At 45.9% G+C, this 26,699-nt stretch overlaps 1 protein-coding gene across 1 annotated transcript in view; it reads left to right on the top strand.

Annotated features, from left to right (window-relative positions):
• The window catches only part of LOC111146535 (NSE2/MMS21 homolog, SMC5-SMC6 complex SUMO ligase), a 226,278-nt gene extending 200,243 nt beyond the window's left edge, over positions 1-26,035 (top strand). The window contains exons 5-7 of the mRNA XM_022502106.1: positions 17,790-17,890; positions 18,309-18,415; positions 25,681-26,035. Of these exons, the coding sequence (XP_022357814.1) occupies positions 17,790-17,890; positions 18,309-18,415; positions 25,681-25,798 (326 nt within the window). The 3' untranslated portion in view covers positions 25,799-26,035. The remainder of the gene's footprint in view (positions 1-17,789; positions 17,891-18,308; positions 18,416-25,680) is intronic.
• The last annotated feature ends 664 nt before the right edge of the window (positions 26,036-26,699 follow it).

Raw genomic sequence — 26,699 nt, 5'->3', positions numbered from 1 at the left:
AGAACCAGGGATTGTTCCACCAAAGGGGAAAGTTCAAAGTAGGTAGGTAGGTTGATGTGTCATCTAAACAGATAATGTGGTGGCACTGGGGGAGCTAGGTCCTCAGAGAACATCATTTATGGCTCTGCGTGTGCTAAGACAGTCTAGCAAGGAAGTGAATCGCCAGCACGAGGAAAATGACCCACTGGGCGAGGCCGTGTATTCTCACACAGCACCTGGAAATGCAGGGAGACGAACCGGGAAAGTAAAGCATGGCAGGACCCCAGTGCCAGCTTCAAAATGGTTTTGAAGAATATATGAGAGACAGAGTTGAAGCAGAAGGAAAAAGCAGATACATCCAGTATCTTAGAATACGTGGGAAGAGGAGGGGTGGGGAGGGAAAGAAACCATTGAGGGCTTTATGACATGCTGAGTACATTAAATAATCCATGACTCAATTAAATTAAACCAGGCACTCAGTTAAACACTCGGTCCTTACAACAGTCCCATTTTACAGATGAGGAAACAAAGGCTCTGGGGTCTTGGTGGTGACTTGTCTGAGATCAGACTTTGGGGGAGGGGGACCAAGATTCCCCTTGCTGTGACTCTGAGCCCCCGCCCCCTCTGCACTACACACTGCCTCAGTCAGAAATGGGGCCCGGGGCAGAGGGGAGCCCTGGTCATGTGCAGAGACAGAAGCAGTGAAAGGCTGGTAAGGATTCGAGGGGACTCAGAGCAGAGAGGAGGATGCTGGTGGTCTTCTTGAGTGAAACAGGAAATGGGAGAAGCAGACCACAAGGAAATTGACATGGTCGGTAACAGTTTCATTTGCCACTGATGGCATTTTACTGTCTACAACACGGAGGATTAAATGTTAGTTGCATGCAGGTCGATCTTCTGGGGAACGTGAGTTCCTTTTTGGAAAGTGTAAGCCCCATGTTCGCCTACTTGGGACTAAGTCGGGCTTCCAGGTTGGTGCATCTTTAAATAATAGTTCCCAGGAAAATGCTGGCTCCAGTGTGTGGTGTTTCATATTTTTCAACTGTTGGTCCTGTTGGTAGCTTAGACATTTGCACCAGCAAGTCACTTGGAAGCTAAGGGAATCCTCTGCCCCAACTAATACCAGGATCCGGCCATCTACAAACAGTACTATCCCCAGCTCTGATCTTCTTGCCCCTTTCTTTCTTTTCTTTTTTTTTTTTTAAGGATTTTATTTATTTATTTGACAGAGAGAGAGAGATCACAAGTAGGCAGAGAGGCAGGCAGAGAGAGAGGAGGAAGCAGACTCCCCACTGAGCAAAGAGCCTGATGCGGGGCTTGATCCCAGGACCCTGAGATCATGACCTGAGCTGAAGGCAGAGGCTTAACCCACTGAGCCACCCAGGCGCCCCATTCTTGCCCCGTTCAATGAGTGACGGTCTGCTTACTATGTGTGAGGTGATGAGTTTGCATGAATTGCAACTGATTCCTAGGAGGCTTTGAAAAAATAATTGTAATTTGGAAAAATGGGGTTAGTCTCTATGAGGCTTTTGCAATAATGAGGAACAAAAAGAAGAATGGGCAAATGTTTTTGCTTTAAAGGTAAGAGTCCATGGTTCAGTAAGGAGTTGGCTTCATCTCACTGGGAAAACGTATTCTAGCCACCAATTTAATTTCTGTTACTGTTGCTGGTTGCAACCCTCCTCCTCCTCTAAGTATATGACAGGTCTGAACATAATTCTTCTTTGTAGTCCATTGACTCTTGTAAAATAATGCTGTGATTATAAGGTTTCCTGAATATGATTTTCAGAATGTTGGTAATAACCACATTGCACCTACCTGCTGTACTTGGGTCACCATCTCTCTTGCTCAATTTATACTAAGTATTGGTCATAGTGAAACATGTTTTCATCACTTGAAATCCAAATTGTATTTGCTGGGTTATTAATGGCCACTTATTTCTGTAACATAAATCAGGATGTTGTGCAAGTTTGGTTTGCAAACAGATTGACTCCTGAAAGCAACAAGTTAACCTTGAGATCGGTGTGAGGAGTCACTTGAGTTGACAACCTAAGTATTCACTAAAACCTTTTTTTGTTTTAAACGTAGTCTGATTCCTCTCTGGGTAAAATTCTGATAGTGATTGTAAGAATAAAGAATTGAAAACTGGGATAGGTTTTTGAGACTGCAGAGTCCACCCTCCCTCCTATTCTCATCCCTTTATTTTTCAAGTAGGAGAGAGAACAAGGTCAGAAATAATACATAAATGCTACAACCTCCCAGGTCACATAGCTGATCGGTGGCAGAGCTGGGAACTGCCAGTCATTCCCGTGCACTTTCCACCAAACTGCTCTTTTCTTGTAATTGGCGAACAGTTGACTTGGAGGCATTGTGTTTTTCTACCCTAGATGTTGGTTGAAAAAAAAATGCCTATTATATAAAAGCTCTTGCAAGTACTTCTTATACAATTAGGTCAATAGAACACAAAAATTTCTTCCTGCCAGATTTCCCAAAGTCCCCTTTGCTTGACTTTTCTTCTCACTTTTCCTCTGAAAAGCCGTGTTCCCTTTGCACTTCGGAGTAAGGAATCTTCTTTGTTCTGACAGCAATGTGCAAACATCTATTGCATCAAAATTCCCAAGCGGAGTAAAAATACCGATGGCCCTTTTCTGAATTTCATTAGCAGTGGCAGCGAACATTCCATCAGAATCTCAGGAGCAATACAGAAGAGAAAGAAAAATCAAGTTAGCAATTATATAGTTAATATTGTACCAGATGAAAGCCTGCATTATAAAATCCCGAATGTTGTAAACTCTCCTTTTAAATCTGCCTGCAGGCTATCTGTCCTTTCAAAATACAGTGTCTGTTGTCAGTAGTAGAATTCTAATAAATGAAATGTATTACAGAGTAATAGCGTATGTATGGTGAAATTGAATGTTTATGGAAAAGTGTTTTTGGTAAGGATTGGATCAGGCCATTGCAGCACTTAAGACATCTTAGGATCTGAAATCAGACCAGGGTTTTTAAAGGAGTCTCTGAAAATGTATTTATAGCTTTATCCCTGACTTTATAGTTGACACGAAGGGCAAGGATGAGCAGACAAAGTGGGGAGGGCACAGAGCATCGCCAGATAGGACTTATCCTAAGATCTTGTTTAAAAATGTTGCATGTTTGTCATTCACATACAGAGAGGATAAATTTCCAGAAGTGCCCTAACACCTTGCAGTTGCCGAAGGGTCACTGGTCACTGCTTCGCAGTATCTGGGTCATTCGGGTTTGCCTGTGTCCCGTCCACTCGCAGCTTCCTCTCCCCCAGCGTTCCCGATCCACACTCGGAGAGTTCTCCAAATGCACCTTGATCTCTCGCCTACGGGCCTGGCAGGAGCTCCCAACCCTGCTTAGCATTGTCTCTCTCTGGAGCCCATGCCCGAAACTCAGAGAACTTTTAGCCCATGTATTTGAGTGGTACTTTCTGTCCCAGCACTAGACCTCGAGATCAGGGGTTCTGTCTTCTCTTGGTGCGCACAGGGCCCGCCACGCACAATAGGCCTCAGTCAGTGGTGGTAGGTGGGTGGGTGCGTGGAGGAGGAAGCGAGCAGACAAGACCCTGTGTAGCACAGCTTTTAAGAGCAGTTCACATAATAAGAATACTGGAAACATACCAAGCAATATCAGAAGACCTGACTTTATTTATTTTTTTTTAAGATTTTATTTATTTATTTGTCAGAGAGAGAGAGGGAGAGAACGAACACAGGCAGACAGAGTGGCAGGCAGAGGCAGAGGGAGAAGCAGGCTCCCCACAGAACAAGGAGCCCGATGCGGGACTCGATCCCAGAACGCTGGGATCATGACCTGAGCCGAAGGCAGCCGCTTAACCCACTGAGCCACCCAGGCGTCCCAGAAGACCTGACTTTAAAATGCTTTTCTTGCTTAATTTGTTCTAACGTGCATGCCAGGATCTATGTGATCGGAGTCACTGAGAAGGACAGAGTGGCAAGCACGCTTTGTCTCACACTTTGGCCTTTGCTCGTCTTAACTTCCTTTTCCTCCAGAATTCCTCTCAGCGCCACTGTCCCCCCCTGCAGTCCCATGAGGAAGCCCCCCCCCCACCGGGCTCCGGTGGCCCCCCCACGTTCACAGCCATGCCGCGGGGCAGCACACGAGGCTATAGGCATGTGTTTACTTGTCTGTTTTAACCCCCGGCCTTCACATCCTCTGGGCCTAGGAAATCGCTGAGGTTGGCAGACATTTACCAGATGAAAGTTGCTTGAATCACACCTTGGGCTTCTTAATGAGGAAGAGAAGACATTTTCCTTGCATTTCACTCCCGATCCTAAGCCTCCAATACCGCAGTTTCTCCATTACCGTGTTCAGGGCCACAAGCTTCCGCTGTCCAGCTGGACTGAGAATGCTGCTCGATGTCATTAGGAAACTGCGTTCAGCTTTGAAAGTGAATGCTCTTTACCGGTTCCTGACAGTGATTAGGGTTAACTGCCGTCTTGGTATCAATTCTGAAAAATACAGTAACTGAATTCGTTCTAGAAAGTAGGAGAAACAAGCCCTATTTTTAGTATTCCTTTGTAGTTAGGTCTCCTCTGTAAATCTGTTGTAAACTGAAACATGTTTGACTCTTCCATTCTTCTTACTTGTTCTCACTTTGCCAGTTTTGATCTCCTTAGATGTTGAATCATATTTCTGGAATGAAATAGTCATAGGCTTTTTTATCATTTGCTGCTTTCCTATTTAATTTAGAATAGAGAACAGAGTGATAAAATTAGATACAAGAGGCCTCTGTGTGTCATCAAGTAACCTAGTCTACTTTGGGTAACAAAAATAAAATCCCTCTAAATAATTTCTAGCTCATTTTGAACCAATTTTGTTAAGCTGAATGGCCTCCGGTCTGTGTGAGGAGTCCGGGAAACTCAACTCTCCCTTAGCGGGCCCAAGAAAGTTTTTCTTGACAATTAACATTTTCCTTTCCTTAATTTCATTCCGTTGATCCTCATTAAGACCCCTGTAATTAGTGTGCTCATTACCTCCCCTACATAATTTCTCTGCCTCCTTGATGTTCTCCCTTCATGTGTTCTGAGGCTGCCTCCCTTCCTCGCTCTTGAATCCCCAGCTCCCTTTACTCTGGAGGGGCTCATGGTCAAGGCTGTCAGAGTGAGAGAGAGCCTTCTCCAGTCACCCAGTCAGTAGCCCCACCATTTTTTTTTTTTGGGGGGGTCTTAAGAGAACTTTTTAGGGAGGGAAGAGAATTGTAGAGAAGTGGAAGAGCTGTAAGATAGGCTTGTCCTGCGACGTTGGGGGGATCCGGTCCACTCTTTGGTGCCGTCTCGCCACTCACTCCGATCTAGATTAGACCCCCACTTCCGGCTGGAGAGCGTAGCTGTAAGCCCACGGCGTCACCCTCAGCTCAGGAAGGGAGTTGTTGGAGATCTTTATATTCCTCTGTCATGTTTGTAAAGCAAGTCCCGAGAGCCTTCATTTCTCCTCTTGTTCTCCTTCCTTACTTCCTTTGTCTTTCCTGCTCACCTCTCTCCTTTCACTCACATTAATGTGATCTTCTGGAGCTTATGAATGGATGTGGACTGTACACTGGAGTGCAGAAACTTGACCTCCCATGGGCTTTGAAAATGAAAACCAAGATCATCCTGGTACCCTGCTTTGTGCTTTCAGAAATTATCTCCTTACCCAAGATGTTTCTGTTACTGCCTTGATGCATTTAGGTTTTTTCCCTCTAATGAGGGCAAAGCATTTTATCTCATCTTCCCCGTGTTCTCACGAAATAGTCATGGAGAGTGGTACCTGCAGGAAATTTAACACCTGTTTGTCGATTTATAGCAGAGCCAAGTGGTACCTACATCTGGGTTTGACCCACCCTCCTGAAATCGACGCCTTATAGAACTCTTCTCTGGGTCATGCACTGAAGCGTTCTCTGCAGGGGAGCTAGGCAGGGAATACAACAATTTTGAAGCCACCAAGGACCCCTTAAGATGACACTCCACGTCCTGACACCGAGCCCCTACCACGCACCATGCACTAGGGATACAGAGAGGAACAGAAGTGGTCCCTGGTTTTGAGTTGCTTCCGGATCAGTGGGGGAGATGGTGACATGAACAGATAATTATCCATGATGTGTTAAGTGTCCAGGGTGCGGCTGGGGTGGGGGTGCCTTGGGAAGGCTCCCCAGAGGAAGGCAGTGGCCCTGCTCAATCGCTCTCCTGGGCCGCTCCTCAGTTCTCCTCATTCCTGTGCGGCTCAGCCGGACTCCCGGGCACCATAGCTGCTCTCGATGCTGCTGCTGCCTCCCTCTCGTGCTCCCTCCCGTCATCCGTCCTGCAGTGTGCGAGCTCTCAGTGAGAAAGTCTGTCCCTCTTGACACTTTGGGTGTGGATAAGGAAAGGAGTAAATGTTCCATGCTAAGCATATTGTCAAGTGCTACGAATGTCATGAAGGAGGAAGTTTTGAAAGTGTGATTTCTTCACGTTTACAAAACAAACAAGTGACTCAGATCTATTGTACACATTCACAAGAGCTATGTCCTAAGCTGATCCCGATTTTGAAGTCATGTCTTCTTTGCTTGTGGGGAAGGTCTGCAGGAGGGTGGAAAGTGAAGCGGGGTGTGGGGAGAGGAAGGAAGGCGTACGGACCAGGGCTTGGTGCTGGAGAATGTAAGTGGGGCTGCCTTTCCTTGGGCTCTGTGGTATAGATGATTTCTCACATCCCTTAGCTCCTTCCTTCCTGTCTTGTCGTCTTCTGTCCCTCTCCTCCCTCCCTCCCACCTCCTTCACCTTCCCGCCTTCCTCCTCTTCTTTCTCCCTTTCTCTCCTTCTTTCTCTCATTTTACTTCTTCTTTCCACTTGGCAGGCTTTTTTTTTTTTTTTTTTTTTTTGGTATGTTTTCTGTTAGACTAACTTCAGACAAGACCCTGCAAACTGAAAACAGATGTCCAGGCCGACCAGAGCGTCTATGGATTCATTAACTGTTGGAAACCTGGGGAGCCCTGCCCCAATTGGTTGGGAGCCCTCTGCGAGCTGGGGAGCCGGGCTGCATTTGGGTGGCTTCGCTGACTTTGTTGCTGACAGCATCCTTCAGCCTCACTAGATTTGGACCCTCCGGCTCTGACCTTTCTAAATTTCTTCCACATTGAGTACACTCTGAGGATTGTTCGTTCATTTGTTCTTTCTTTTTTAACAAGACTACACTGTGCCATCATCAAAAACAAATTTTTAAACATATCAAGAATAACTGTTGATACTCCTCATCAGATGCAAGTAAAAAGAAAAAGTAATCATGTTTAATTATCACCAAGATTCTGCGGCGTTTTGTAACGACCACGCCGAGTCAATCCTGTAGGAGTTAGGTTAGGCCGTCCGACTCCAGGCCTGGCCTCACCGAGTGACCTGAGAGCTTCCCCTTCTGAGCTTCTGTCCCTAAATGGATGCCTTCATTGGCTCTTCACCTTTTATCCTTGGGGGTTACAAATGCATCATTGAATCCGGAGAAACTTTATAAAACAAAATACGATATTAGCCCTAGCTTTATTCTATTATCAAAGCCTCCTGTTCTGTTCATGTATTTAGTTTTGGTTTTTTTTTTTTTGGTCTGGAGCTCTGAAATGAGAGGCCGGGGGGAAAAATATGAGAAACATGAAATTGCCATATATTGATTGCCTTGTAGGGGAGCAGACAAGTTTGAAATAGTACAAATGTTGTTAGGATCATACATCTAGAAAATACCAGGGCTTGAAATGGTGTCATAGTCCCTGTGTTATCCAAAGTTGAAACTCTGCAGTTTTAAAGTTGAGCAAGTATAAACTCTAAAGTTCCTTTTTTTTAATGTTATGATCTCTGGACTTGATTTCATAATTTGTTTCAGTTTGACAAATCAAATAAACAAATCCGTCCCGTCCCCGTTGCTGTCAGTTCCACTTATCTCATACGTGTTACTTGGTCTCATGAAGAATGCTGGATATGGAAGGTGAGAACTAGATAATTATTCTTCAGAAATCTTAGATATCTTCCCTGATTCCTGTACCATCAACTCACAGGGACACAGTGGACTTCAGGATTTTATCATCCTCTTTCAGTCTTTTTTCTATATATGCCATTTTTCAAAATTAATTAATCATACTACATATATAGCTTGAATCTCATTTTTTCCACCACATGTTATAACATAAGCATTTTCCGACGGTAAAGATGGTTTTCAGTTGCTATCAGATCTTGTGAGCGGTGATGCCATAGTTCAGTTAAATTTAGTCTGTCAGATAAGGAGCTTTCTCCAGTGTGGCTCTGTTGTAAGAACTGCTGGACTTGAACATGATGGCACAGGCAGTCTGCCCTACCTGGGGGAACTCAACAAACGCAAGATAATTTTCCCATGTTTGAATGCTCATCGTTATACTTTCCTACAAACATCAATGGCTTGGGGCAGATAGAATCAGAACCAATCGAAAGGCATCATGGAGAATAACTTACTTCTTGGACTATGACCTCTGTCCTCTTGCATTTTGGTAATTTGCTTCTGCACAGATGTGGAGTAGAGAATGTAGAGTGGCATGACCTATGCAGCGTCCTGTGGATCCCTTCTGGAAAATTAGTAATTAGATCAAGGACCAGCTTGTCTTATTCCACAATGATTTGCCTTCAGAACAGTCTTCTTCATTGTTTTCATCTTATCAGTTTCTATATTACAACAGTCAAAGCGGTCTCTTGTTTCAGCAATGGACCATTCGCTGAACGTTTCTTAAGTTCTTGCACCTTGCCTGGGCTCCCTGAAAATATGAAGATAAAAAGGCAGAGTTCCTTGCCTTAAGGAATCCAGCGTGAGAGGAAGGTAGAGAAGGAAACAACGGTCACCGTGGGTACAAAGACGCTCAGGAAGCTGAAGGAGGAATCACTCTGGCTTTGAACTTCACCGAGGAAATACTTGACTTGAGCTTTGAAGAGTGGTCAGAGCTTGCCCGGTCAGTGAAGGGGCTAACAGAGGTGCACAACAGCATGGCGAGTGAGAGGAAACAGTCATCGGTTTGGGGTGTTTACGCAGGATGGGCGCAAGGTGGATAGCAGAAGGAACTGAAGATGCTCTGGGCCAACTAATGAAGTCTTGTCCCCTTTAGGAGGCCACATATTTAGAAAGATAACTACCTAGAGTGGGGGGGAACTAGATCGCAGAGAGGCTGAGGCAGAGAGATAAAGGAAGAACTTTCTGTAATATTCTAAATAGGAAATGCCAGGGGCTTGATTTAGGGCAGAAGCAGTGAGAACAGAGGGGAGGAGACAGAGTGAAGTTTGTTTAAAGTTTAAAGACAGAGATGGGAAAGGATGTGCAAACAAGTCGCATGTACTGTCTTGGATGCCTGGACGGGTGGTATTTCCAAACATGTAAAATAAAGAATACATCAGATGAGCCTGAAAGGGATTTCTCACCTTCTGATCTGTACTTGCTTCGTACTCTACCATGGATCTAAAGAACTAAGAGTTGTAGACCCTCCCAGTGCTGGCTAGTCAGGTTTTCCTATCCCATGGTTTTCTAGTTAAGGGCCCAAAACAAAGAAATCGAAGGTGTACATTAGATTTCCTGCTTTTGCTTGGTAACCTAGAGAAGATCATTTATAAAGCATATCCTATAAGAAGCACTAAATGAAAGTACAGAGTTTGGCGAAATTTTCAATATCTATTGGCTTAAAATGGATACTGTATGACCGGGTCTTGACTGATTGATTTTTGCCTCACAGGTAGAATGCACTGGGTTCTGTTATTTTAAAACCTTCATACTTTGTGGGGTGCCTGGGTGGCTTAGTGGGCTAAGCGTCTGACTTTGGCTCAGGTCATGATCTTAAGGTCCTGGGATCAAGCCCTGTGTCAGACTCTGCACCCAGCAGGGAGTCAGCTTCAGGTTTTCTCCCCTTGCCCCCCTTACCTGGCTCAAGTTCTCTCTCTCAAATAAAATAAAATCTTTAAAAAAAAATAAATCAAACCTTTACATTTTGACATATGACATATTTTGACTGTATTTAAATAAATGGAGGCAAATTAATACATGATGTCAGCTGAGGACAAAGGATATGTCCGAAACAAGAGTAGATAAATTAACAAGTACATGATAATGTGAAAGGGTCCATCTTTTTAAAATGTCAGCTCACTTGGAAGAAGAAATGATCTAAAACTGTTCGTTCGGTTTACTTTCAAGATCTTGGGAGAGTGTGTTGAAAGAGCCATGGAAGTGAAAATAGGCAGCAGATTGAAGATGGCAATAGTGCTGTGTCAGCCAACCACAAGTGGGCTCATTCAGGCCTCACTCTGCCCTGAGGCATGGAAGCACTCATCCTATTCCAAATCCTGGATTGGACAGTCATGTTGTTTCTCTTGGGTTGATTCCATAGCACGTGATTTTTTATTTAATCGAGCATATATGTTGTACACACCCAATCTACGCAAGCTCTGGGGGAATTCTGAATAATAATATTAATAATCATAACAGTATTTACCGATCACCTGCTGTTTGTCAGATACCATTCCAAGAACTTTTCATAGATCAACTCATTTAGTCCTCATACGGGTCCGTGAAGGAGGTGTGATTATTAGCTCCATTTGACAACTGAGGAGACTGAAGCAAAGAAAAGATAAAGTAACTTGCCCAAGAGCACCCAGCTAAAAGTGTTGCAGTCAGGATTCGAACCCAGGCAGGCTGTCTCCAGAGCCCACGTTCCTAATTACAATAGTTCCCACTTCTTACCTCCCAGAAGAACCTGGCTTGCTCACCACTTTCTTCTGGAGGTTCATCTTCATTCTTCACCCCACCTTCAGAGAAACTCTGGGTTACTTGTGTACTTTGTTCAAAACACATATGTGATTTCACATTTTTTATTATTATGTTTATTGTGCAAAATGTTAGTATTTGTAACTCTCTCCTACAAGACCCAGTCTTCATCCTCATTGCATCTAGACCTGGCATTTGTGTGATGTTTGGCTGAGAGCAGATGTCCAGTAAATGCAGCTTGAGTTGAGTTGGCTTGACTTGAACACACAGTGCTTCTCCTCAAGGAGCTTTTGGTCTACCTGGAAAACAGTTTCTGTCTACATGAAGCAACTGAATAATGAAGAAGTTCAAGTTAAGAATACAGTAGAGCCAGTGTTACCAGATTTCAAAGGAGATTGTCTGCAGGGACTGGGTTGATTGGGTTGGATTGGATAGCTTCTCCGAGTACATGGATTCTGAGATGAGTACAGATTACAGCTAAGAAAAGGAAGAATACTGATCAGAATGTTGACCTGAGGAGGCTATGAGTGAAATGCTCACATTGAAGGGGCAGCAGAACCGCAGCAGAAATGTAGGTTGAAAAAGCCTTATCAGTGACACAGATCAGAGGTGAGCTCCTCAGAGAGGCCAACCCTGTTCTCTCCCGGGAGCTTCTTTCCACAGTGTCTTGTACATGCATCATCCTCGTAAAACTGCTTTGTACTGTATATGTAAGGTCCTGTTGACTGAGTTCCCTGAGGGCAAGGACCATTCTTTGCCAATACCAAGGACAGTACCTGGCACATCATAGTGGTCAAAATAATAATAGTGGCAGTAACAATTTACAATTATATAAGTATGTAACATTGATATATAGATAGATAGATATAGATATTACATAACATTTACTAGATTCTTACTGTTCTAGCCAGTGTTCTGATTGAATTGTATTAATTCAATCTCTGTTGAATTTTACTGTGCTGTGAAGGTTATGACATCTTGGAAATCTTTAATTATGTAGACCCTATCTGGACATGATCTACATCTTAATTCTGCAACAGCTGCGCGCATGCACGCATGCGCGCGCACACACACACACACACACACACACACACACTGCTCTTAATTCCAAGCCAAAGGGACTGGGCCTGCTGACGTACTTCCTTTTCTACTTAGAGTCTCAGTGCCAGCTCACAGGTAGGGCCACTCCTAGACCCAGCTGTAGGTTACAGGCTATGAGGCAAGAGAAACGGTCAGGAACTGACCTGGACACATGCAGCGTTTCAGTTGGAATCAGTGTTCTTTTTCCCATTAAGGAGGCCTCCCTACAAATCTTCCCTGTACCGGGTCAACCCCTCCAAATATACCATACTAGAATAGTGCAAGGAAAATAAGCTGGACAGGGCAATAAGCGTTTCGAGCAGTCGGGAGATGTTTGCAAAGTATTTTCTTCATATGCCACTAACGTTCAAGAGAAAAGTACTTTCAGAAAAATGTTCAGGCTTAATTGAAAAAGCACACAGTAATCAACTTTTATTCCCAGCTGGCATAAAACTGTCTTACTGGTAGCCAAATTTGGGATGCCTGAAGACAGACAAATGACTAATACTCGGGCTGTGTGTGGCCAGGACCAAATGTATTTTCTGACCACAAGACCATGTCTGGACTCTCCTTTATAATTACCACACAGCCTACTATAATTGTAAAACTTATATTTACTTCCTGCCTTTGACATGTAATTCAGGGTCCAAGGCTGCACCCCAAGCTGGAGTGAAGTCGTCTCTGTTACTTGTTTAAAAGCTATAAAGTCATCATTGTGCGAGGATGTGTGTATGTGTGTGTGCGTGTGTGTGTGTGTGTGTGTTGCCATGTCTATTAAATACGTTAAGGACATCCTTGTGAAAAATGTGCCCACCCTTGCCTTGTCAGATGAAGCGCTTCGTCAGATATGTAATCAGATGTTTATTGAACTATTCCTACATGCCAAGGACAGTTAGATTCTAGGAAACACCAGTGAGCAAGACCGCAAAGTCCCTTCTTTCCGGGAAGAGAATGGGGGAGGGGCAAGGAGGAAGGGAGGGAGACAGGCAAACAGCGCTTACGGATTTGTGCCTTATAGAGTCACAACCCAACACCATGAGAGAGCGTGCCGGGGTGGCCTCTTTTAGCTTGGGATGTCAGAGAAGGTAGAAATTGAGAGAAGGGCTAGATTTACTCGATTTAGACTTAGGGAATATAGTTTAGAACCAGTCAACAGAACTTGCCAATGGTTCAGATGTGAGGAACAAAGGAAAATGAGTAATTAAGAATGATTCCAAAAGTCTTGACTTGAGCAGCTAGAAGGATGATGGCTGACCGGGGACCACCGAAGGCAGAGCCGTTTAGCTCTTCACTACCAGTCATAACTGACTGATCATGAACCCACATCTTGGGGTTCAACAGATGCCCTCACTACCCCCTAACTTTACATCACAGGGGAATATTCATAAAATTTTGAAATTCTTTGGGCACTTGGTTACTACTTCAAGCATTTCCATGGTTTCTCGTTCCTCTTCATGTTCATTTTATGACATCTGAAGAAATCACATCCGAAGTTACTAAGTCACACCCCGACACATCCCTTTGGGTACTCTGGAGACCTTGGTTCCTGTCTGCACTTCCTCTGGCCGCACATGGCTTGGGTGCCCTGGGCCCAGGCACGGACAGAAGGGGCGGATTTCAGATTTGCCCACCAGATCACAGGTTGACCACTGACACTTACTTCCAACAACAGACCTGGTGTGTGTGCGCGGAACACAATATGACTAATTTTCACGTTTTTCACTTTATAGTAAGGAAAGCTTGCGCTCTCTTTAATAATGATTAAATTGACTTAATCCACTTATTTCTTTATTATAATATCTCTATTTCCTACTTTTGCCTTAAAAATATTGTGGGGCAGAAGTTTTCTGGCCTATGCAGGAGGAGTAATAATAATGGAGTGGTTCTTCAGAGGTATTTAGTGAGGATTAAAGGCCATAATGCATATAAGGTACTCAGTGCAGTGGTGGCTGTGTAGCAGGCAGTAAACTTGAGGTGTTATTACTAATAAAATAATAATCTGGGGGAGGAAAGTGTGGCTCCCAGAACCTACACACTGGTTTGAGTCTTCAAATTAAGCAGGCCAACAAAACAGAGCCGTACACTGATTTACGAAATCCCTGCCTACCTCTGATCAAAACCTATGTTTCTAGATTTCAGATTTCTCAGGTGTTTGAGAGAATTAGGATAGATAACTTCAGTTTTAAAAACTCATATTTTTCTCTCCAGTCTTCTTTTACCAAGCTTATCAACAAGTCTTACCTTTGGATCAACCAAATGAGTGTGACTGATAGTTGCTACCAGATGTGACCTTACGTTAGCACATCGGAGATCCCAACATTGATATCACTTTCTATAAATATCGATTTTGGGTGAGGAAATGTTCTATCTCAAGAGAGGTTTAGCTATTGAGGATCTTTCTCTTTTTAGACTCCCAGTCCGTGAACTATTACTCACTGTTGGCATTCTTCCTCCGTCTTACTTTGTCACCTTCTTTCATGATCACGGATGTCAATAGCCACCTACAGTTCTGAGTTCCCCACGCAGCCTTCCTTAGTGGTCGGCCTTGCATTTGAGTTGTGCTTTGCTGCTTCCTCTACCTTTTCAAATTTGAAAATAGAAAAGAAAAAACAAACCCACAGCCTTTCCCATTGGCGGAACTCTGTTATTCATCTAACAGATTTTCTGGTGAATTCCATCATATCACATATATAGTCAGAAATCTGCCATCAGGAAAAAGAAAATCTGCCATCAGTTCAGAAGAAGCTCTGTAAGAAATGGACAAAGAGAGACCTTAATTTTGACTATCAAACACGCAATTAGAAGTTGGCAGTAGGCGCCCACAGGAGGCGGCTTTGGAAAGTGAATTAAAGAGACAGAGCACTCTCAGTTCTGGTCCTTGACTTTGCTCCTTGTCCACCTTTCCTGAGCCCTTGTGAACAGCAACTGGGTTGACGAAGGACTCCTCTAGGAGTCTAATGGTCACTCTTGTGAATACCAAAGACAGGTCCGGGGAAGCACGAAAACCCTTCATAGGTCCCATCCCACATCACAGCAAACATACTACATTATGGCAACCTCCACATTAAATATACTTTCATAGCTGACAGAATTTTTTGAAGATATCTTTATAGTTTTTTGTTTCTTTGTTTTTTAAAAGATTTTATTTATTTATTTGAGAGAGAGAGAGCATGAGCAAGAGAGCAGAAGCAGAAGTAACAGCAGAGGTAGAGGGAGAAGCAGGCTCCCCACTGAGTAGGAGCCTGATGTGGGGCTCAATCCCAGGACCCTGAAGGCAGACGCTCAACTAGCTGAGCCACCTAGATACCCCAAAAATATCTTTATAGTCTTGCTTTAGAAATAGGTTGATTACAAGTAACTAGTAATTGGCTATTAATTTATCAGCAATTATCTTAGCATACCTGGGAGTTATTAAGTTTAAACCTAAATCCAGCCTACATATTGCTTCCAAATGAAACACTTTTGATTACCGAGTCAACACCTTTTTAAAAATATTTTATTTGAGAGAGAGAGAGTGAGGGAGAGAACACAAGTTGTCCTGGGGCAGGGGGGAGCAGAGGCAGAGAGAGAGAAGCAGACTCCCCACTGAGCAGGGAGCCTGATGTGGGACTCGATCCCAGGACCCGGGGATCATGATCTGAGCCAAAGGGAGACGCTTAACGACTAAGCCACCTGTGCACCCCGGCCTAGACATTTGTACAGGTCCTTGAAAGGCTAAAAGGCACCATACCTGAGTGGCCAATGGTTAAAGATAAATTCTCTACCTGCCTTCTTCAAAGAATGAGAGCTGCTTCGAGGGACACTTCTCTAGGAGAACACAACAAGCTGACATACAGGGAGCAACAGTCTGTAAAACAAGGTGAAATCCCTACAAAAACAGAGTAACTAGGGGCAGAATCCCTGGTGCCAGCCATTAGTTCACTGAGTGACCTTGAACAAGTGCTCTGTGGCCCTTTTCCTGCCTCCAGTGAACTTTTCTGGACAGGCACTCCATCTGGCCAAGGTCGGAGGCCCGCGCCATCAGTTCTAGGAAAAGAACGGTATGCAGGACCATCTGAACTTGAGACAGGAGTCTCCCTCCTACATTAAAAACAGCAGTTTTTAACATTGATGTTATTTTGCCAAAATGAAAGAAGGAAGGGGAGACAAAAGGCAGTAAGAACAGGAAGGGGGGGAAGAAAGGGGCAGGAAAACACTGTCAACGCTTGCATTTTAAAAAAGCTATTGATCTTTGATGTCTGTACGAAATGATGTCTCCATTCTCCAGAAGGAAAGGCTTTCACATGATATACTCAGTGTCATTATCCCCCTCGGAAGCCATCCATCATCTTTTTGCCCTCAGTAAGGAGCAAGTGTGATGAAGTGAAAAGAACGTAAATTTCAGAATCAAATAGTCTCTCCAAAGGCAGCTTTACCATGCGGGTGCTTAGCAGTTCTCAAAGTGTGGGCCATGGACTCCTAGGGTTCTCCCAGGGTCTTTCCGGGTACCCACAAGGTCCTGACTATATTCATGATAATACGAAGATGTCACTTGTCTTTTTTTCACTCTGTCTCTTTCCATAAGTATATTTTTCCAGAGACTTTATGACATGACGTTGCAACAGACTGGATGCATATACAGATGTCAAAATTCCACTAAACTAGTTAAAAATTTTATTTATTTATGTATTGAGAGAGAGAGAGAGCAAGTTGGGGAGGGGCAAACAGAGCAGGAGAGAATCTGAAGCAGACTCCCTGCTGAGTGAGGAGCCCAATGCAGGGCTCAGTCTCAGGACCCCGAGATACGACCCGAAAGCTGAAATCCAGAGTCAGACGCTCAATCCACTGAGCCGCCCAGGTGCCCCTCAAAATCCAACTGTCTTCTATTAAGCCAAACAATAAAGATATTTTCAAAAATGTAAAAACAGTGCCACTCTAACTGGAGATTACTTTTAGTTTTAAAAATACCACTTATGTTGGGGTGTCTGGGTGGCTCAGTGGGTTGAAGCCTCTGCCTTCGGCTCAGGTCATGGTCTCAGGGTCCTGGGATGGAGCCCCACATCAGGCTCTCTGCTTAGCGGGGAGCCTGCTTCCTCCTCTCTCTCCGCCTGCCTCTCTGTCTACTTGTGATCTCTGTCTGTCAAATAAATAAATAAAGTCTTTAAAAAAAAATACCACTTATGTTAATAGGTAATGGAATTTTTTTTAAGTTTTATTACTTTAAGTAATCTCTACACCCAGTGTGGGGCTCAAACTCACAACCCTGATATCAAGAGTCACATATTCTACTGACTAAGCCAGACAAATGACCCAGGAGTCTTTCTGCTTTTTTGTGGCTTTTGTTTTTGTTTTTGTTTTTAATGAATTGATAAATGCATATTTTCAAAATCCTTAGTCTTAATGTCTGCTCTGGCAAATATTGATAGCTATAACCCCAACCAAGTTTTTTGGGGTCTTCAGTAATATCGAAAAGTATAAAAAAGTGTCCTAAAACCAAAAAGTTTGAGAACCCCTGAGTTAGCTAATGGTATTTACCATTTATTGAATGTTTTCTTGTGCCAGGGGCTTTGCAAAGCATGCTACATTTTTATCTCCTTTAATCTTTGCAACAAAGCTATAAAGTAGAGGCTTTCAACAAAGATCTTGCTAGCCCAAGGTCTCACAGCTGGAAGTGAAAGAGATAACCAGGCCCTTCTGACTCCAAAGCCACATTCTTGATTACTGGACAGTACTCCCTCACAAATTAATTCTTTGAAAAAGTTATCTCACTGCTCTGATGGTGTTTCCTTATCAAAAATGGGCAGAATCCTACCTACCCTGCACGATTCTCTTAAGAGCTGAAGAGTTAATGTGCATCCAAATGCCTAGCAAGGTTGCCTAGCACCCAACAGACCCTGAGAAACCATTAACCTGCTTCTTTCCTTCCATTCCTTCCTTCCATTCCCTCCCGTCCTTGGCACAGTGTTAAAGCAACGTGGCTCAGCAACTTTCCTTTTTCCCTCTAGATGGTCTTCAAGCCGACAGAGAGGCCGATGGAATAGAAGGAGTTGACGAAGACATGATTGTGACCCAAAGTCAGACCAACTTCATCTGCCCCATTACTCAGGTACTCTCTTCTTCCTCCTTCCCAGAAAGACAAAGCAATTCACTTCGTAGAAGACTCCTGTTTGCGTTCTAACTTGATTTCACATCTAGGGTAAGGAGGGAGGAAAGGAAGGTGATGAGGTCCAGGAGGATATGGGGGAGGTCCCCCTGGGCTGGCAAGATTTTTCAGTCAACCATGCCCTGAGGGATCCTGGAGGAAATTCTTGGCCCACGGGCCAGCTGACATTGGTGCCACGGTCTCCCTGCATTTTCCTCCGTGGCCATCTGCCCTAACAGTGATCCAAAGCCACGAGGCTGCGAGGCTGAACACGGGAAGCCCCCAGAGGAGGAAAAACAGTTCCAAATAATCGGTGACTTGGAGAAGTTCCCAGAAGTGGATCATTCTCATTCCTGAAAGCTGAATGTCTCTTTGATTGCAGGTGGAAATGAAGAAGCCGGTGAAAAATAAAGTGTGCGGACACACCTATGAAGAGGAAGCCATTGTGCGCATGATTGAGTCCAAACACAGGCGGAAGAAAAAGGCCTGGTGAGTCGGCACCGGAAGGGAAGGGAGCCTTCCCACCGGTGGTCAGTCAGTGGTGGTGTGCTCACGCTAGAGGAAAAGACACTTCCATGCCCCCCTAAAGCCCACTCCCCTCCGTCGTAGTGTAAGCACGGAAGCCGGCTTTCTGGAAAAACAATACACGACGGAAAAGTGAGTCGTTTGCTCAGGAAGGAGCTGAAGCAACTTCAGCCACACCTTCAAGAGAGGAGGGAAAGGAATCGGGTGCAAGTTTCATCATTAAAGAATAGGAATGGTCGTGAAATTGTGCTATGGCCTGAGAAAAGATTAAGGGGAACTGTGACACTAAGAGATTTCTTTTTCTCCTTCTGTGTATACTTACACAAGAAGGAATGGCAAGTTTTCTTGCATCCTGCGATACAGGTAACTTGGTTAAGACGTTCTGAGGTAAGATTTGTATCCAGGGGTCTTGATCAAGATTAAATTGTCAGGAAGACCTTTCATATCTTTATCTGAGTAACTTCCTGAAAGGTTCAAGTAAATTTGTGAATTACTTCAATGAGAATTTTTTTTTTAATTGGAATGTTTGGAGAATCTTCCTTTTACCTGTATTTTATATGTATTTCCACACTCTTGCCACTCCCCTGCCCCCGCCCACACATTCCCACCCACCCTGGTGCACAACCTCGGAGGACAGTGGCTCCGCGCCTGTGATAACATGGAATCCTGGGTTGGCTAGACTCACCATAATTCAGTTTGGCATTTCTTGTGCTCTTATCGCAGATTTGTTGTAGGAATGGAATTGCAGGTGTGACCAGTTCTCAATGGACTTCTGATAACAGTCACTTTGATGTGTGGCTCGCTCCTCCATCACTCAGAAATTTGCTGGTGCAGACCCAGAATTGGAATTCCCCACCACTCCTCTTATGGGCGTGGACTTAGAGATAGGGTATTCGAGACTCAAGATATCTTGATGGTCATTCAGTCAAGTCATTCGCCCTATTTGTCCCAGAAAAATGCCCTCATGGCTGCAAAATTAAGAGTGTTCAAGTACAATTGTATCTGTTTTGAGTCTGCTTACCGTTGATATGTTGGATTTCCCTAGTGACCCTTCCACTTTCCCTGTGAATATAAGTTCCTTTGTTTCTGGACTTCTAAGCCTTCCCTTTCCACTGACTTCTTTCTGTGTTCATTCTCTGAGAAACAACCTTTTAGTTTTCAAACATGATGATTGCTGAGAATAGATATTGTCAGATAGTTCTGTTTCACAGCTCTTGCTTTCTTGAAGTTTGTGATAGGCACTGAGAGCGAAGCACATTTCTCACACCAGTCGCAGGGTGGGGATGGTGACTTCATGAACAGGCTCACTCACGTGTCAGTGGGTCTTCCTAATCATGTGTTCGACGTTCTAACGTCCTTTGGCTTTTTTGAGTTGTACGTGCTAGTTGGACACACATGAGTAACATTTGTCACTTAGAAAAGTGTCTTTTTTCTGTCGTGCTTCTTTACCATGAGCGTAGATTCTGCAAACTGCAGATTCTCATAACTTAATAACGATTATTAATGTTTAACATAGATAATAACGATTAAGTTCAAGTGGAAGAAGTGGGGGGGTGATTCAGAGAGAAGGTGGTATTTTTACTGGGCATTGAAAAAATGAGAAGAATTTCAGAGAATGATGAAGAAGAGTCCTTCTGGCCAACAGGCTCGCCCCATTCAGAGCCTGTTCTACTTGGTGGTCAGAAGGCACGATTGTGACTGTGTGAGAGGGAGAGTAGAAGGAAGCTCTGCACAAGAACAGGAAGGAGAGTGGTGTAAAGACTCATTATAGAGATGTTAAATGTCATGATTTCATTAGTTTCCTCATCTATAAATTGCTGATAACGATTGTAATTGCCTCCCTGGTATGTTTGAAACTTGAATAAGATATACGTGAAGTACTTTCAGGCCCCTGGCCCATGGTAAGACTTGGTTAACTGTACCCCCCACCGCCACCCTCATTCTTGCCCCCATTATTCTGCAGGCATGAGACAACACTGCAGGGTTTTGAGGGAATAAGGTGACTCAAGCTAGAGGTTAGGAAGTTACTCTAATACAACTCAAGAGGTGGGTTAACGAGGCATGAGGTGACAACGTCAGTGAGAATGCGTTTACAGGAGATTAAGTTACAGATGACAGGAGCCTGACTGAGGCAAGAGTCTGAGGCAGAAGGGAATGAGAACGGAGGCACAGCTGGCAGGATTTGGCAATTGAGAGTTGAAGGGGGGAAGAAGGAGTGGAGGATATTTCTAAACCGGGTGTCCAGAAGGGGTCATTAACCTACAGAGAGGGCAGGAGTGACAAACACATTTAGGAAGGATTATGAGAGGCACAGCTGGGGTCATGCGAAGCTTGGGGTCCTTGCAGCACAACCAACTTGGAAGTGTCTGGAAGGCACAGAAAATGTGAGGTGCTGAACCTGGGAGAGAGCTCTGAGCTCAAGACGTCATGGAGAGATTATTGGTAGAGGAGTCAAATCCACTCACCTGCCCCTCAGGGGCAGCTCTGGGCAGCATGTGACAGCTGGCTGAGAGCCACCAAGGATGGGACTATGGTCTGGCTCCGGGTAGCACGAGGCCTGCGGCCAGCCCCACGCTGCTCACCACCTGCCTCAGGGCCCCCTGTGGACCCTCAGAAAGGCACCGCACTCATTAGAGGAAAGGCAGTCAGAGGAGGAAGACCCCCGTGAAGCCGTCTGAGGCGCGGCCCGACGAGCCAGGAAGAGAGATAGGGGAGGCGGGGATGACAGGAGCGGTGGGGGCAGTAGGCACAGTCCTGGAGACAGGCTGCATTTGGCGCCGGATTACACGTCGGGGCCTCTTCATCAGCTACTCCAGAGCTTCCTGATGGAGCGTGAAGCAGTGTCATTTCCCATGATGCATGTGAGCCTGAGGAGCCGTTCTAGGTCCCTTTGTTTAAAAATGTCTGTGACACATCCAGCTTGAGAAATCTCAGTTCTTCCTCCTAGATGGTTCTAGTTAACATTTTGTCAGACTGGAGATCCAGGTACCTCATATGACTGGGCGCTGACTGGAATCGTCCTGGCCGTGCTTAGTCTCTGCGAGGATCTCTCTCTTCTGGTGTGAGTCAGGAGAAAATTGTGGAGACTCTCAGTCCTCACTAAATACAGTAGTTAAAACAATTTCCTGAATAACTGGGCCGTGCGTTATCTCCCTAACAGAGCTGCCTTATGATTGTCACAGTAATAAGATATTTCCAGTGTTCCACAGTCGTGTCGTTCCTTTTTTGCTGAGGAACAGGAACTGTGTGTAGCAAACAGCCCCACTGAACAGCATGTGGAGTAAAATCAAGCTGAGTCGGAACGTGTCGTTGAAGAGCCGAGGGCTAGCGTCGTGCTCACCGACCCTGGCTCACTCCTGGCCCGCGGGCCGTCTCACCTCTCAGAGCCCCCATGTCTTCATCTGCAGAACAGAAATAACAGCAGCATCTCTTGGGATCTTAGGATTAAAGAAACGTGGGGAAATTCCAGCCAAGGCCTGGACCAGCACCTTTCTTGGCAGTGGAGAAGCAAACCACTTAAGGGAAGGCTCCTTTGGAACTACAGAACGCTCAGCAAATTGTGGTAGGGTTAGAAAGGTCCAGACTGTCCGTGTTGTTGTTACTTACCTCATCGCTCAGTGACATGTTATTTTAAACATGGACAGTTACTTGGTGTGTTTAGGTGGGACAGGAATCCATCCCACTCAGACTTCGAGAGGTATCCGTAGACCTCCTCCCAGAGCTGGATTGGACCTTGGAATTCTTGCGACCCGGATCCACGAGCTCACAGGACTCTGAATCTTGTACACGAGAGCTGAGACCAAGGCCAAGATCCCTACAGCCTCTGGGACCCCCAAGACCCGGGCTCCCTTTGCTCAGTAGACACTTCCATGCTCGCTTGATGCTCTGATGGAATGTTCTGCCCTGTCAGTGACCCGAGTGGAGGACCCAGCCTCTCCTCCGAGGCCTGTAGGTTTGACTGCTCACAGTGATGACTCGAGAGCTTAGGATCGGGTACGGCCACGCCTGGCTTGCTCACCTGGACGTCCTGGGATTAACACACACTAACGCTTCTACAGAGTGTTGTGAGGAGTGTCCTGATTCAGTATCGTGTCATTGCTGCCTTGTCTTATCCTCTGTAGCTTAAAAGCCTGTGTTTGTTTGTTTGAGATAGGGTGAGAGCAAGGCTCTCCCTCAGCTCCTGAATCAACCTCTCCTCCAGGAAGTCTTCCCTGAGCCGTCACTCAGGCTGGGCCGAGCGCGCCTCGTCACGCTGCCGCAGCAGCTCATGTGTCCTACTTGCCCGTGTCCGGCCAGCGTCCCCAGTGGGGCAGCCTCCTCGCCACGGGCTCTGTGGGAGCAGAAGCTACAGACTAGAGCGGAAACCTGAGCCAGTTCCTCAAGCCTCGTTGCACACTGTCCTCCTTATTGCTCCCAGAGGCCCTCCGTTCAGTGTCGTCTTCGTGACAGAAGAAACTGGGGCACGGGAATAAAAGCCACTTGCCCAGCGGGTCACGGCCACGAGGCTTGAGCCCACATCTCTTTCACTCTTGAGCCTGCATTTGTGTCAAGAGGCCGTCAGCTCCCCTCGGGGGGGGGGGGGGGCTTTTGGGTGAATGCCTCTGTCCCCCAGAGTTGCTCCCTTAAGTGAGGTCACACTTCTTTGTTTGGGACACAGGTCACCCTGGGCTCCATTCCTTTGTCCCCCGGTGAGGAACGAGCCTGCAGGCTCAGCAGCGAGTGAGTGCTTGATCCCGTCAGACATCCTCAGAGCCCTCTCACGCGCCGACCGAGCGGCTGATGTCACTGGGAAGTCCTCCCCGCCTCAGTCCCCACTTCCCCCTCCACACTCATCCACCGCCTGGCTGTTGGGGCGGAAGACTTGGTTCTCGGGAGTGGGGAGGACTGCAGGCCCGCCGTCACAGTGCACCTTCACCAAGTGACACGTGTGACTTGAGGGTGACCCAGCACGCGGCATGCCAGGGACTTACTTTGGGTTGCATTTCTGTGTCGCAGATGGTGGAGTGATGGAAAATGCCCCTTTGTGAAGTCGTGAAAGTGTCCATAACCTTCTCGTAATCACAGCTGGTAACTTGCAGGGTTAGAGAAGCCGTTCGCTTTGAGCAGCCACTGCAGGACCGGTCTCCGCTCCCCCAGGCCTCCCCCAGCGCAGAGCTGGGGGGCAGACGGACATGTACTTGGCCAGACACCTGATCCTCTTTCCCACCAGGGCCTTTTTATGATCACATTTTAAGACACGTCCCTGCCCATACAGGGAACGTTTCATGGTTTTAAAAATAAATATTGTTAGCAAGCATATTATCCATAGCATTGATTAATGCCTTTCTTACATGAAGACATGTTGGTCCAGAAAGCACAGAGAGAATGTTCTCCTTCATGTTGAACAACCGGGCTTCCTCCTGTGGACAAATCAGAGTTCCCATGATCAGCTTTCTTCCCCTTCTGCTTTCTGTCTTTTGTCTTGTATTTGTTATTTTTGATCTTGTCTTGTAGCTGTATTTTTTTTTTTTTTTTTTTTTTTTTTTTTCTCTTTTTTTTTGGGTTTTTTTTTTTTTTTTTTTTTTGGTCTTAATATACCTGTGCTTTTCGGAGAGTTGTCTCAGATCACTGGGCCGGAGCTGTGTGTGGGCAGGAATCTAAATTTGTATTTACCAGACGGGTGCTTAGAACCCAGCACAGGGCTGGGCAAGGTCATGCACGAATACACATCGCAAACGTGCAGGATACAGGGAGATCAGGCGTCTTAAAATGTGTCAGAAGAGAGATGATCGTGGATGCTAATCGTAGGAGAGAACGAAGGGGACGACGGGTAATACTGAGCACCACTTTGCCTGTAGCCCTGGGAAATAGGAATTCTGCCCCCACTTCAAATCTGACGGTGTAGAGGCCCAGAAAGAGAGCTTTTGTTGCCTGTGGTCTCATCAGGAGCTAGTAGGTGTTGGCCATGTTCAGAACCAGGTCACCTTCACTCCGGAGACTGGGCACGCTACCTGACTGGCCAAGTGAGAAGAAATCAGGTGACTTCCTCTGGCCTGCTGCCTTCAGAGGAGACCACATCCAAACAGAGCCGAGGCTCTAAGTATCTCCCCCCGTGGGCGACTCACACACTGATTTCTTCAGCCACAGCTTTTCCCCTGAGTCTCTGCCGGCCCACGCGGTCTCTCCACAGGAGGACTGGTGGGCATTTCGGAGGGAACGTAGACCAACTGGGACTCCTGACTCCATCCCCAGCCTGGTTCGCCTGTTGCTCCCTGTAGAGGTAAAGGGTACCCCCAATTAGCCCGTCGGCCGGGGGCCTGCTCTGATGAAGCTCAGCCCTTCTCTTTCCTTACACTGTGCCTCTGACCCCACAGCAAGTCCTAGAGGTGCTGTTTCCGCTTCCCCCCCCCATGACCACCGCCTCCAGCCTCCGCCATGCAACCCTCTGCCCCAGGCTGTGGCGAGGCTCTCCTACTCCAGGGTATCTAAACATAAACCAAATCAAGTCCCTGCCCTATCTCAAACCCTCCAGGGTGTCCTCTTCATATTTAAAATATAATCTAGGGGCGCCTGGCTGGTTTCGTTGGAGGAGCATGTGACTCCCTGTCTCAGGGTTGTGAGTTCGAGCCCCACGTCGGATGTAGAGACTACTTAAATAAATAAACTTAAAAAAAAATTTTTTTTTTTTAATAATGAAATCCAAAGCCCCTGTGACCCTCTGACCTCCTCTTCAAATGCCCCTCCTCTCTCTCTCCCCAGGCATCTCAGCCATAATCTTCCTTTTTACCACAGGCCACCAAGCCGCTGCGTTCTCAGCTGCTGCCTCTGCCAGGGTCACATGCAGCACTTGTTCTAGATCAGCTCTCCTCAGCAAGACTTGCCCTGACTCCAGCTAGAGAAGCCTCACCCCACACTCTCTCCCTTGACCCTGCTTCCTTGCCTTCGTAGCACTTCATGTGAGCGAACCCACAGCACACGCTCTCTGGTGACTTAGGGACGATCTCTGTCCCTCACTGGAAGGTGCGCACCTTCTTGTCCTGGTTGGGCCCTGCTTGTCCCCTGCCTGTGCTCCCAGCGCTGGGCAGGGACGGGCTCAGGTAGGCACTCGGTGAATAAATGAGTCAGTGTACATCGGTCCCGATTTCTAGAACATTCTCCTTTTGGCTAAAATATCTTCATTTAAATCCGTGTATGTGAGAGGCATTTATGCCAAAGGCATCCAAGCTAAGTGATTTTCTTCTCCTTTACAGTTGCCCCAAAATTGGCTGTAGCCACACAGATGTGAGAATGTCTGATCTCATCCAGGATGAAGCACTCAGAAGGGCTATTGAGAGCCACAACAAGAAGAAGAATCGCCCGTCCGAGTAGGAGAAACTCACCTCCTGCAGGGATGTCCGCAGCCTACCTCCTACCCCAGCCATCTGGAGAGAGCAGTGCTCCTCAGAGCACCTTGCCAGGCTGCATAGCATACTTTGTTGGGGTAAAACTTGAAGGTTTTAAGTGTAATTGGAAGCCTTTTTCTATGTCACAGCAAAAATCCAAATCCAATTATATTGTTTATTTTTGAGTGGTCTATAATTTTAAATAAAACTTTGATTATCCGCAGCGTGTCCTATCCGTGCACCTTCCAAGGTGTAAATTGTTCCAATGGCACGGGCGTGGCGGTGCCAGGCCTTTCTGTTTCTACTGTTTCAGGCTGGTTTTTATTATGGTTTTAACTACACAAAGTCTTTCAGAGGCTATGTAACGGAAGCGTGGAGAACCCACCCCCCCAGGCGAGAATCGTCTAACAGCGCCATCAATGATAGCATGAGGTTCCAGGAAGACCCAGCTCACTGGCCTGTATCTGCTTTGCCTGTCGACAGTTCCCAGTGTAAATGCTGCTGTTTGTCGTTCTGACTGACCCGCGCAGAATTGCTCCAGTGAACAGGCTTCTCGATGCGACGACAGTCGGTGCCCCTGATGGAAACTTCGCTACGGCCCTCTGAGAGCTGAAGTATCCTCAGAAGCAGCCACATCCTGACTGTCTCCACCCTGCCCGGTGGCTCTCTGCACGTGGCTTCAGGCTGCTGGGCCTTGTGGGTGTTCAGCCCTGAAATAAAGATGTGGAGCGAGATGTCGTCTCATGTCCCTTCAGCCCCAGAAGTCTGTGGACTCAGGACCCTCCAGGTCTTTACATTGAATATCTTTGATTCTGTTCCGGGTGAAGAGTGCTGATCTATTAAATGATCTCCATAGCAACCTTTTATCAACTAGAATAGTTCATCAA

This window comes from Enhydra lutris, unplaced genomic scaffold (assembly GCF_002288905.1).
Source record: "Enhydra lutris kenyoni isolate GAN:26980312 unplaced genomic scaffold, ASM228890v2 scaffoldscaffold14, whole genome shotgun sequence".
In the NCBI taxonomy this organism is placed as follows: Eukaryota; Metazoa; Chordata; class Mammalia; order Carnivora; family Mustelidae; genus Enhydra; species Enhydra lutris.
The sequence above is the reverse complement of the archived record's forward strand: the minus strand, read 5'-3'. Positions and strand labels throughout refer to the sequence as shown.